General features: G+C 43.6%; 1 protein-coding gene across 3 annotated transcripts in view; it reads left to right on the forward strand.

Moving 5' to 3' along the window:
- The first annotated feature begins 2,871 nt into the window (after positions 1-2,871).
- Positions 2,872-13,106, forward strand: part of PMEPA1 (prostate transmembrane protein, androgen induced 1) — a 66,839-nt gene continuing 56,604 nt past the window's right edge. Inside the window, exons 1-2 of one of the 3 annotated variants that reach the window (XM_048820090.2) lie at positions 2,878-3,266; positions 9,977-10,083. Coding sequence is in view for 2 of the 3 variants with exons in the window: in XM_048820089.2 (XP_048676046.1) it covers positions 3,164-3,266 (103 nt within the window). In the remaining variant the exon portion in view is untranslated. Of the gene's footprint in view, positions 3,267-9,976; positions 10,084-13,106 lie in introns of all 3 variants that reach the window. The other 2 variants (XM_048820089.2, XM_048820088.2) reach the window with 2 other exon arrangements.

Raw genomic sequence — 13,106 nt, forward strand, 5'->3', positions numbered from 1 at the left:
AAGATAATTGAAGCTGACTTTCTCTCTCAGTAACAGGATTTACCCTCCCCCAAAAGGAGTACTTGTGGCACCTTAGAGACTAACAAATTTATTTGAGTATTATGGGACCTTGTTCGCACCACTATAGTAAAGCATGTATCAGCATTTTCATTATAAACCCCAATTTTCCCAGGTCTATTTCTCAACTGAAAAAAATCACTCCTGATTAAAACTTGGCACACAAACTCTCATTGTGGGGATGATTCCTCCCTCTCTGCTTATATCTGTCTAAAAATTAAACTGGGCTGGACATTTTTAAATTAAATGACAACAGAAATGTATCTCTTTGGACTATTTGTTGAGGTTTGCACCTATAAGGCAAATGCTGGTTCAGCTGACAAGTGATCCAAACGATCAAGCCATACAATGTCTAATTGCTTTTGGTGCCTTTACCAAAAAAAAAAAAAAAAAAGTGACATGGAATTTCTGAAGTCATTAAAACTCCTGTTCATAAGGATTACCAGCGGCACCATCATGCTTTGGCAAGCCCCAAAGTGACCTTACATTAAGCCCAATCTTGTAACTACTCCACATACACACAAAGTTTGTACTGAAATTTTCCTGCAGAAAGACCACAGATTTATATTTCAGGATTTATAACTTCAGAGCCTGAATCAATGGCTAAACTCCCACTGACTTCAATGACAGCAGAATCAGGTACTCTCTGTTTTCCTCAAAGCTTTTATTTTCCACACCTCCACATTCCCTTCCCTGGAAAGCTCCCCCAACTTTTCACTTAGGATCTGTCTACATAACCAAATTTGCAAGGCCACAGGGATGTTGCTATACTATAATGCCCTATTTTGTTTCTGAGTAACAGCCGTGTTAGTCTGTTTCTGCTGAAGGGACCTAGCCATATTACAGAACCATGATAAAGCCCTGTATATCCTGTATAGTCCAAGGCCAAAATTTTCAAAAGAGGGCACTGATTTTGCATGCTTCAAGTGGTTAGAAATTATTCAGGGCAGTGGTTCTCAACCAGGGGTCCAGGGCCCACTGGGGGGCCACAAGAAGGTTTCAGGAGGGCCACCAAGCAGGGCCAGTGTTAGACTTGCTGGAGCCCAGGGTAGAAAGCCGAAGCCCAGGGCCCTAAGTCCTGCCCCCTAAGGCTAAAGGAGAAGCCTGAGCAACTTAGTGTCACAAAGCTCCCATGGCATGCAGCCCCACACAACTGCCTTGCTTGCTACCCCCTAATGCCAGCCCTGGCTTTTACATGCAGAAAAATAGTTGTTGTGGCACAGATGGGCCATGGAGTTTTTATAGCATGTTGGGGGGGGGGGGAGAAAGAAAAAGGCTCAGAACCCCTAATTCAGGGAATGTTAAAAATCAGAATTACCATAAGGGTGATCTCTGGAATGTGCACTTTAATGTACATTACAGATTTTCTAAACACATCTGTACATAACAGTGGGTCACAACAGCATTAACCAAGAATACAATATTTCTGGGGCCTCATTTGCAGAAGTGCTGAGAAGCGTAACTTCTGCTGAAGTCAAGGGGAGCTGTGGTGCTCTGAAAAGCAGGCCACTGACTTGCACAGCAAACCTGCATGGGGTGGACTTCCTTACAAAGAAAGGAAAACCTTCTAATAACACCCTGAACTGCAACGTTCCTGTATGATCATGAAATTTATGTAAATAATTTTTTATTTTTATTTTTAAAACATATGTGGTGGGAACTGTTCCAGTGATTTTATTTTTCAGAATAGTTTCACAGTAATCAAAGGAAAGGTATAATAATTGGGAAGTACATTTTGCACACGGCAGTCCTTCGCAACAGCCTGATTCTTATAACAATCCCCTTCGCTATAAATCGTGCTGCCCTCTACCCCAGTATAAGGAGGGTAAGGATGGTCTCCTAGGGAACTGACCTGGCGCTGGGAGCCAACACGCCTGATTTCCATTACACCACTGTGGAGCTGGACTAGCCCCAGTGGAGCTCCTCTGGATTTACACTGGCATCGTTTAGGTCAGAATTTGGCCCCAGGGGTCGATGCCCGACCGTCACCGACTTGCTGCGTGAGTCTGGGGCAGCAGTCTCGCTTTTTTTTTTTTTTTTTTAATAATCTGCGCTAGACCCCACAGGATGGGGGGTGGCGGGAAGGAGGGGGGGTGACGTGTCACCACCCCTCGCTGTCCCCTGGCCTGCAGCCCCAGGCCCGGCAGCAGTTGCCTCCTCGGGGGTCCGGTGTGGGTGTCCCCGTGTGCAGGTGGCTAGCTCCCCCCCCTTTCAATTCGGGTGCATCGGAGGGCAGGGGGCTCCCCGCAGCCCCACTACCAGGGACGGTCCATTATTACCCACGTCGCCGGGAACGACCTGCACCGCCACCGGAGAGCCCGCTGCACGGCCGGGGCTCGCTCCTAAGCCCGCCGGGGCCAGCAGGAGCCTTGGGGCTTTGGACCGGGCCCGCTCAGCGGCGCCGGCCGGGCACGGCAGCGTCCCACCGGGGAACAACGCGACGCCCCGGCGAGCCGCCCCGACCGACCTCGCCGCGCGCTCCCCCCACACTGCGCCGGTCCCGACAGCTGCGGCGGGAGGGGCCGGGGCGCTCCTCCCTCCCGCGGTGGGCGGGGCGTCGGAGCTGGGATTGGCTCGCGGAGCCGTCACTCGCCTGCCCCCTTCTCTCTCTCCCTCTCTCCTCGGTCCCCATCCCGCGTCTATTTCCTCCCCGCCCGGCGGGGCGATGGCGAGGGCAGTCCTAGTCTAGCGCTGACGTCACCCTGTCTGCCTGCCTCAGACGCCCCTTTCCATAGGAAACTTGAATCTCCTTGGACTTGAATGAGGAGGAGCGAAGGGGAGGGGGGGGGGGGGGAAGCCGCTCGGAGCCTGCCTGGGCAGGAGCGAGAGCGAAACAAAGTCGCGAGTCTGTTTCACTCAGCCCTGAGCAAACTTCCCGGGCCGGCGGGGGGAGGGGAGGGAAGGGACGCGAGCTGAGCCGAGCCCGGCTCGGGTCTCCTTCTCTTTCCGTCGGGGGGCTGCCGCCGTAGTCGTTCGCCGTGCCCTCTCCCTCCCCCCTCCCTCCCTCCCTCCCTTCCTCCCCAGCCCCCAGGAGGAGCCCGGCTTGATGTGGTGCTGCCCGGCGAGCTCGGCTGCCTTCCCGTTCTTCGCTCGCCCCTTTTTTTAAATGTATCACTTGATGGGTGTGAACAGCACAGCCGCAGCCACACAGCCCAATGTCTCCTGCACATGCAACTGCAAGCGGTCTTTGTTCCAGACTATGGAGATCAGTAAGTACTTGCTCCTTCTCGCTCACCGCTGTCTCCCCGCCCGCTCAACTTTCACAGATGTGTGTGTATATATGTATTTGTCCGTCCCGTCCCGTCCCCCCACCCCACCCCTCCACTCCCAGCCCGGACGGATCGCTTTGTATGGTTAGAAATACAAAAATGTTAAGCGTGTTTGCTGCTCCCCGGTCCTGGCTGGCAGGCTCTGAGCTCCGGAGTCTTTCCCCCGCTGCCTCTCGGAGAGGGGAAAAGTTGTTGGGGTTTTTTTTTTAATGTCTTTTAAAAATAAACACATTGTTTAATTCTCTCTTTCCCCGCCCCGCCCGGTACACCTTGTCTCGTAACGCACCGCAAAGGAGCGAGTCGCGGTGATGACCTCTTGGCTCTGCGTGTGTGACTTGTGTGTTTTAATCCGATTTCAGCCCTCTCCTGCCTTTCTCCCCCAATTCTCTTACTTCCTTCTCCTCCACCCTCAAAAGTTGCTGTTGTATATACAGGATGATCAGATGTCCCGATTTTATAGGGACAGTCCCGACTTTGGGGGCTTTTTCTTATATAGGCACCTATTACCTCCCCTCCCCACACACACACACACGCCCTGTCCCGATTTTTTTACACTTGCTGTCTGGTCACCTTGTGTATATGTGGGAATCAGTTACATTTGGAAAGATCTGCATGTCTGTAAGGAACGAACTCGCTCCTCTCCCCAGGGCACTTTATGGGGGCCTTTCAGTTGTACGTGGAGTCGCTGTATGGGAGACCGAGCAGACTTCTGTGCATTCTGTGCGTGGTACTAACAGGGAGGGTTTGCTGCCAGGTCAGTGTTCCTGGGGTGGCAGCGGGAGAGGAAAGGTCTGTATCTGGGAAAGGGTGAGTTCTAGTCCGTTTCAGCTGGCTGCTTCTCTTAGCTTTGTCTCTGCCTGCGCCCCCAAGGCAGACGGGGAAACAGACTGCGAGGGCTATTTAAAGCCCAGGCAGAGTCCCAGCGTTAGGCTGGCGGATCCGGCAGCTCCAGGCGTCCTTTCCTCCGCCAGACCATCCCTCTTGTTTTATTACAACGCTTCACCCCTGTAATTCCCCTGACACCCCAGGTATCCCTCACTGTGATTCTCTCTTTTCCTGCGCTTTCCCCCACCCCCTGGAGCTATTGTATTCTCAATAGTCTCCCCCCTCCATTCCCCATTTAGATTTTGCAAAGAGCAGGATTTGGGGGAGTGCAGTATTAGCTCCATTCTTGGTTGTTCCGTTGTCTGTTCCCAAAGGGTGCATTTGAGATCATGTGGCTGTGATAGGGAGATTGTGCGGGTCCCACTAACCTTCTGTACTAATTCCAGCTTTGAAGTGTACAGTCAGCTGTTATTATATGTCTTGATTTTAGGATGATGAATCAGTGAAGTTGCAGAAAGATGTCTGTGTTTTTCTCCTTTCTTTTCTCTCCCTCTACCCAAGACGGTAACAATGGTGTAGTAGTAGCATTAAGTGGTCTCATCAATTTGTGTGTGTGTGTGTGTGTGCTGGGGGTGGGGGAGATACACATGTACATCCAGCGATCTAGAATTTGTGACTATAAATAGTAATCGCTAGGTCTGAGAAGTAGATTAAGACAGTGTCTAGCCTGCAGGGTGGTTAAATAAGTCAAAGTTTTCCTGCCTGTCTGAAGGGGAAGAGGGCCTGGCTAATAAGCTGTATTGTTAGACAGACTGTGAAACCAAATACAAAAAAGCTTGGATCTGTTCACAAAGGTCTGAATACCCAAGGGGTAACTGCAGGGGCTAAACAACTTGTAGAGATATTACTGAAGGGACAGAGTGAAGTAAAAACCATCAGGCGATAGAATTCAACCCTTTTCTTGGTCTTTCTGCTCCAATTTTTTTTTTGATCTGCAGACATTTCTAAATATGTGTCACATCCTAAATAAACTATTTAACATGAATGCGTTGATGTGTAGGCACCCATGTATGATCATGATCACACTTGACTCATTAGCCAGTTTAACATATGCTGTTGCCACACATTGGGCTGAGTGCTTTCTCCAGGAAGACTCTGCCTGGTATTTAAACATCACAAGTACTATACAAAAGGTAAAAATAACAAAAGACCATGGCCTTCTCCATTCTGGGTGCTGTCAAGCAGTCTTGGTGTCTTGGCTTTGGTGAGCAGAATACAAACCTCCTAGACACAGCACTCCTCTCCTCTCCCCCCCCACCCCCATGATGTAAAGTTTTTGCTGGGAGAGCAATGTCAGGTTCTGCCTGTCAAAACCTTTCCTAATTAAAGATAAGTAAGTCCATTGAAATGATAGAATAGCTCCTTCATTTAAAAATAATTGTTGATATTTTAATGGCTTTTCCATGCTAGCCCTGATCTTTCATCTGTTGCTGTTTAGGATTTAGAATATTTATGAGACACAGCATCCTCACATTAATAAAACCTAGCCATATTAATGCGGTTTTGTTATAAAGCTATGCAAAGAATTTACTTGATTAGGAGGACAAAACTGCATTTAATGCTACCTCCATATATAATTTTGAGTAGTTTGTACAATGGACAATTATGATCATCCATCTTCCCCCACTCAGCATATATATATGAAATAAATCCTTTTCAAATTCATCATTTTTTATTTAGGTCCTTCCCCTCAGCTGAGAATATAAACATAAATGTAATGATATTTTGGCTGACACTGAGGCAGTTTGGATAATTTAGTTGTCTGCTCTTCCAAATAGACAACATTTCTCTCCCTTCTGATGAAGTGATGCTCAGGAGATTTTGACCCATAAGGTTAGTGTTGTCAACACTTTAACAGATAAATCTTGCTTTTAGGTGTCTTAATTAGCCACTACATTAAAATTATATGTATGCATGTAGTTATTTGGAGGTTAGAGGGCTACACACAGAAATGGAGCAAATATTTGGAAAACTAGTTTTTTGTTTTTAAATCCATAAAAATGGAGTAGCAGTGAGAGTTTTGTCGGACCAAATATCTCCAGTTTTGTGTTTGCCAATCTGCCTTTTGAAAATAGAGCATATGGAGCTGAGATAGAAAGCGAGCTATGTTTTGGTGTGAGGGGTTTTAGTTTCGGGGACGGGGGTGTTTTCTGTAGTTTTTTGTTGTTTGAGAAGTTGATTGGCTTTTCTAGCTATTATTTTTAAATGTATTGTCTGGAAACTGAATCTTGTCACAGTATCTCAGCCTGTGTGGTTTTTCTACATCTAGAAGGCCAGATTCTGATCTGATTTACACCCTGTGCAACGCTATTCGAGTTAGGGCAGAATCTGAACCTGGGTGTGTTGCTGCATTGAGTGAAAAATAGAAATTTGGGGCACAGACTTGCCCTCACTTACGCTCAGGCAACCCTATTGGGCCAAATTAGTTCCTGGTGTAAGGAGGTGAAAGTAAATTGAGCTGTGCCCATCGATGCCAGCAGGGAATTTTGCCCATTGTTTTCATTGGGGTTGTGGTACTGTCCATTTTCAGATTTTTCTCCAGTTTCTGAAAGACTGAGCATCAGATAGGACAGCATTGGGCCCTTAGGCTTTTGGATGGTCAGATTCCTGCATTCCCTGCACATCTTGGGCTGACTCGGGTTGTTTGAATTTTGAAAAAATCTATTGGCATTCATATGCTGGGCACTAAAACGTGTTCATCTTGAATTTTAAAATAAACCATGCCCTTTGTACGGTATGCACCTTTAATCTTGATTTAATCTCATTCGTGTTCAGACAAAACTAAGCTGGATTTGCCTGATTTTATTAACACTACCAGTACTGAATAGACCATTATTCTTTTTTTACTTTAACAGACCATGTTAGGTATGCATACCAATGATACTATATAAATACATAATAAAGATATGGCTCTCTTTTATGCCAACCAGTGAATGAATGTAAATTATTTCTCTATCCCACAGCATAATGAATCTGAGGAACTTTTTATTTTTTTTTAAAACTAGGTCAGGTCAAGGCAGTGATGATGTAAAAAGTAGCATATTAAAAGAAATAGCATCTGCACGGTTTGTCTTTTGAAGAAAAAGTCTTTCCTACAGTCTAACTCATGGCATGAGTTTCTTTTTGGAACCGTTTGGGCTGTTTTTGAACCTTATTCCTTGATTATTATTTTTTTAGAGATACTGTCCATTTTCAGATTTTTTTCCAGGTTCTGAAAGACTCAGCAACATGACAGATGCCAGTCACTGATGTTACTACTGCCTGTGTGCAACCCCAGGAAGAATTAAGAAAATGTAACTGTTTTTTGCACAATCGCTTTCATTAAGATGGAACCAGTTTTGCTAGAAGCTTGTATGTCAGACTGTTCCACTGCTTAGCTCCTTTACCAAACAGTGTCTTTCTAACACTGCACCCTTTTCCTGTGCTGTCAGTCAATCAGCACTGTGATCCTGACCCACTGAAGTGGATGGAAGCCTTTTCACCGACTTCACTGGGCTTTGGATCAGACCCATAAAAGTTTATTTTGCAGTAGGTTACTTTAAATTACTGGCAAATAGCTAATTTCTGTGAGGCCAGAGTTGTTACCTTGCCGTGTAAAACGGAACTAGCCACACGAACGCTGCTCCTGGTCTGGATTTAATGGAAAAGCCAGAGTTGTGCCTCCACTGGACTGATTATTAGCAAAGTTTTTCACTGGCTATTTGACTTATCTTTTTAAAATAACTATTTTAACTGGCCCTAAAAGCAGTCAACTTTGTAGCTGTAAATATAGCGTAGGAATGCAGCAGGAAAGTAGCATAACTGCAAACTCTTTTTAATTTAACCCTCTCCCTATAAGTAGGTAAGCTGTGAAATTGACTCAACAATGTTTCGGTGCAGTCTTTAGTCCATATGACAAGCATGAGTATTTAGACAGATTAAAGCAGGTGGCATCTGTGGGTGGCACTCTGGGATTAGGATTGCAAAGGGGGTTTTTTGGTTTTCTTTTGCTTTTTTTTTTTTTTTTTATGCCAAGTTCAAAGTCTTGACTACTGTAGTGACTAAAGAGAGTCCTCCGAGGGTATGTCTACACAACCCAGTTACAGCGCAGCTGCGGCAGTGCTGTGACATGGGCAGTGTAGACACGCTTTATCGCCAGGGGAGAGCTCTCCTGGCGATTAAAAAAAAAAAAAATCCCACCCTGAACAAGTGGTGGTAGCTTTATTGATGGAAGCCATGTCTATAGTGCCGCTTTTCAGCGCTAAAACGCTTGTCGCTCAGGGCTGTGCTTTTTTCATACCCCTGAAGGACAGACGTTTTAGCGCTGAAAGTTGCAGTGTAGACACAACCTGACTTGCTGTAGTGCCAGTCCTCTGTGCCACGTTAAACCAGACAGACGTCTTCTCTGTGGCCCTGATCAATCAGGCTGGGTGAAGGAGGTCAGGGGTGATTTAAGTGTTGGCTGAGTCTGTAAATAACTAATTATTCAGCTGACTAAACAAATCAGTGCTGCGCCCTTCATTGAATAGCTTGCTTTCCTGCTTGCTAAAAACAGCAAAACTGTTTTTATTCAGTTCAGTGTTCTCCATGGACGAGTCTTGTGACTGCCCAGTTTGTCCAGCACTAGAGTCATTTGCACTGGTAATGGGTTCCTTGTGGATGCCATGCTGAATTCTGCAGGATTATTTTAGACCAAAAAGGCGGCCTGAGGAAGTTAGGCGGCCATGACCAAAGAATGTTTCTGCGCTTTCCTAGAACTTCAACATGTTAGCGTGATGCAGGTGAAAAACACTAATGACTTCAGTGGGAATGCTTAAGGGGTAAGGTTCTATTATTATTCAGAGTGAGTAAGGAGCTGGTCAGTTGTCTTTTACTGATGTTAACCAAAATATTCTGGAGATTTATTATTATTATTATTTATTAAAGTAGTTAAAATATTTTTTAAGGAAATGAGAACATTCTCCTGACATCCTTACAGCTGGAAAGTAGACATTATACACAAATTTAAAAGCAGCTTAGATTGCTGGTTTTAAACCATTCTGAGTTGACCATCTGAGTGGATTTCTTTCTGAAGGTAGAACTTTTAAATCTTTGCATTCTTGAGTTCAATAACCAAATACAGATGGCTCACCCTAGTATCATGTCTCCTTTCCGCCCCCCAACTATTTCTTTTCAAGTGTGTGTCATCATTGACATCCCATGTCAATGGCAGCACTTGACCCGTTGCCCTCTGTTGACTGAAAGAATCTGAGTTACTAAAATATTGACTTTTTCTGTCACACAATATAGTTTTTGACTAAAGTTTTCATAAACAAGACCAGTACATGTCAGCGAATGACCCATAAACAGCACAGGTCCGCTACCAGCTTTTTAAAAAGCTGTTGTCTCTTTACACAAAGCCTACTTTGTCGCTGAAATCTCAATTTGATATGTACAAACCCAAGTCAGGAGAGTTCTGCCTCTCTTTGGTTGTGTCTTCATTAGGGAGAGGGGGGAAGGGTGTTTTTACAAAGATAGCCATCTCCTGTAAAATCCAAGAGCCAGCAAGGAACAGGTTGTAGCTACTTTAAGGAAAGAACTACCAGTGCTTTGTCTCCACTGGGATTTTACATAGGTGTTTCGAGCTAGCTCTGTGTTAAAACTTCTTTTTTTTTCAGTGAAGATATAAATATAATTTACTTTTCTCTCCCTACTGTGCCTAGATATCACAGGGGTCTTAAAATGATGATTTATTATGTGCCCCAGGACAATGACTTCAATCTTTGTGCTTTATTCCCTTCATTCAGTGTTGATTATAAAAGAAATGGAGGAAGAACAAGTATCAAGTACATTTAAAAGAAAGAGAGTCAGACTTTTTTCTTCTGTGCTGTACTCCATGTCCTGATACCACAAGGTGGGTCAAAGTCAGGTGGCATGCATTGAAAGGGGGGCATCTGAATTCATGTATAATGCAAAGCACTGACATGATACAGCTAACTCTTCTTTTTGGTCGATATCGTGGTAGACTTAGGAGAATATTTGACATGATAAGTTTTGTTACTCTGTGTCATGGAGGTGTGTGTTACTCACCGAATAAGACTTTTTAAAATTGTTTTTAGGTGTACTGAAATTATATCAGGTTCTCGAATACGAATAATTGGGGTGCCTGATGGATGTTGTAGACATGCATTTGATAAATAGCTAGATTAAGTAGGGACTGAGGTTTTCTCCACATTTTTCAATATTGTAAAAAAGAATTTAGCCTGACTCTCCTGATTTCTTTGAAAATGTAAGGAGTAGGTGTCTTAAAGAAGAAAGTTCTCCTTTTAAATTATTATTGTTTTTCTTTTGCTGTTGCTCTCCAAACATGCTAAAATTCAAAAATCTCTTGGTCAGAGAGCTGGCAGGCTCAATGGAATCCCTGAATGAATTTGAAAACCCAAATTATAAATGGATAGAAAAGGCCTTTCCCAGGGAACCACGTAAATATATAGTGACTCTCACAGTAACTGTGATGATCTAGATTTTTTCCCGTGCGGTAAACAGTTGTACAGTCGCAGGTGTTGGTCTTGTTTCAGTTTAATATTACCAGTTATAATTTAGTAACTCTAATCAGCTAATGGGCTATTTACTTGTAATGGTCTTTAAATAAAAACCATCTTTCAATGAAGAACATTTGCTTTTTATAAAGAAATGGCATGTGTGGCCATTTCTAATCCAGTACTTTAAGTTCTTTGGTTTAGATGGTTACAATATGTCTGTTATCAGCAGTATTTATTTTGCCTTGTTACTAGCAACTCCTGGCATGGAAGGCATACAAGTAGAGAGATACAAGGGGCCCTCTGATGCATTATGTATATTCTCTGTTCACATGGGTATATTCCTAAACAAACATGCAGGACAGGGGCCATTAATGTTAATGGGAGTTGTTTGCAAGCACTAAGACCAAGATCCAGAGAGGGAATGTGCCAGTTTGTCCATTAGAGTCAGGGGTTAGGGGGAATGGCTCTGTGACTAAATTGCTGGGTGATCTTGGTCGAGTCATTTGGGGCAGATCCTCCTCTGGTGTAAATGGTGATAGCTCCACTGAGATGAATGGAGCTATGATCGTTTACACCAGCCGAGGATCTGTTCCTTAGAATCAAATCCCTGTCTCATTGATGTCAATGAAAGGTGAAATCCTGGCCCAGCTGAAGTCAATGGGAGTCTTGCCACTGATTTGAGTGGAGCCAGGATTTCATCTCAAGACTCCATTGAACTTCAGTGAGACCAGGATTTGATCCTTCATCTCACTGTGCCTACGTTTCCATCTGTAGCTTCTTCCCTACTTCACTGTCGCAACAGTTAGTGGTCTTTGATTGAATTCCTTGAAGAGTGGTCAAGGTATAAGTGCAGAATATTACATTGTACGGTGTTGTATGTGTGTTTGGACAAATATTGTTAGTATTTGAAAGGCTAGCATACTCATTTACAGGGTGGGACAGAGATAATTTGTATACCTGTTATTTCTTATTTCAGAGGAACAGCCGTGTTAGTCTGTATTTGCAAAAAGAAAAGGAGTACTTGTGGCACCTTAGAGACTAACCAATTTATTTGAGCATGAGCTTTCGTGAGTGTTTTCTTAAGTGTTTTCAACAATTCCCAAGGACTACGGATTGATTTTATTTTTATTTTTTTAGTAAAGGGTAATTTGCTTAACACTGCCAAAAATGACTTAAAATAAACTCAATGGACTTTCTGAAGGCTATTGGATAATTTGAGGAGGCAGTATCTCTTTTCAGATAAATTTCAGCTGTATCAGTTTGTCATCTGTATTCAGAGGATTTGGGTAACTATTCCAGATAAACAGGGGTTTGATGGTTTGCCAAGGAATATAGCTTGGAAGGCAGCACTTTGATCTGCATTTTAAATGTTTCTTTGTAATGAAAATTTTTCATAATTTTCTTTCTAAGTCTGTAATGCTGAGGTTTGTTTTTTATTAAAAGGAATAGCAAAAACATATTACCAGACATTTATTATTAGTTCGTTATCTGTAAAATACAGGATTTCGAGATCTCCTGATGAAAAGTGCTATATAAGTGCTAGGAATTATTATTTATTATCTACCTTGGAGCCAGCTAAAAATTCTAGCTCATCACATGTAGTGGTATACCTCCTAACGGCATGATTACGGCAAACAGGAAATTAGTAGAGCTGTTAATCTATTATCAAAGCTTTGAGTTTCTTTTGAATACACTAACTTTCTCCAGTGAGAAACCTAAACTGGCACTAGCATTTTGAACACTGTATATTATACAGGACTTATCTTGACTGTCTCCCTTCTACCTAATGCTGGGGGTCTCTGATTTAGATTTTTCTCCCTAAATAGGACACTTAAATCTGTTTAGTCTTGTATCTTACATATTAGAAGATAGTGACTTAAATGAACATGTACGGCACTTTGTACAAATAATTTGCTTGGTTTTCTCTAGCTGTTCAGAATTTTTTCTACATCCTCCACCTCATCTTCCTGACCAAATTAACAATTGGTCCCCAGAAAAAGTCTAGGGTGCTTGTTACACACATAATCTCTCACACATGAGAAATGGTGGCTGTTGTGTTTGATGGATGTAATGTGGATCTAGGTCCATCTAGAAGAAAGATGGATAGAAACACAGAAGACATTTAAAAAAGTTTAATTTAATTTACTTCTTGAAGCTGATCTGTGCAAGATTTATTTTTTGGTTGGGAAGCTGATGTCCTTAAGGATGAGGGCCTAGAAAGCAGGCTTTTGCAAATAGCTTCACCAGTGCCTTCTAGTACTGACTGGTTGCTTTTCTACTGCGCCAGTCACAGGACTTTCTAGGGCAGAGATGTACTACTGCCCCAGACTGGTAGCTTTCTGCTTGTGGGCACTGGTCAGGTCATTTTCGGAAGAGACCGGCTCCATTCCATTTG

Source organism: Caretta caretta, chromosome 13 (assembly GCF_965140235.1).
Source record: "Caretta caretta isolate rCarCar2 chromosome 13, rCarCar1.hap1, whole genome shotgun sequence".
Lineage (NCBI taxonomy): Eukaryota > Metazoa > Chordata > Testudines > Cheloniidae > Caretta > Caretta caretta.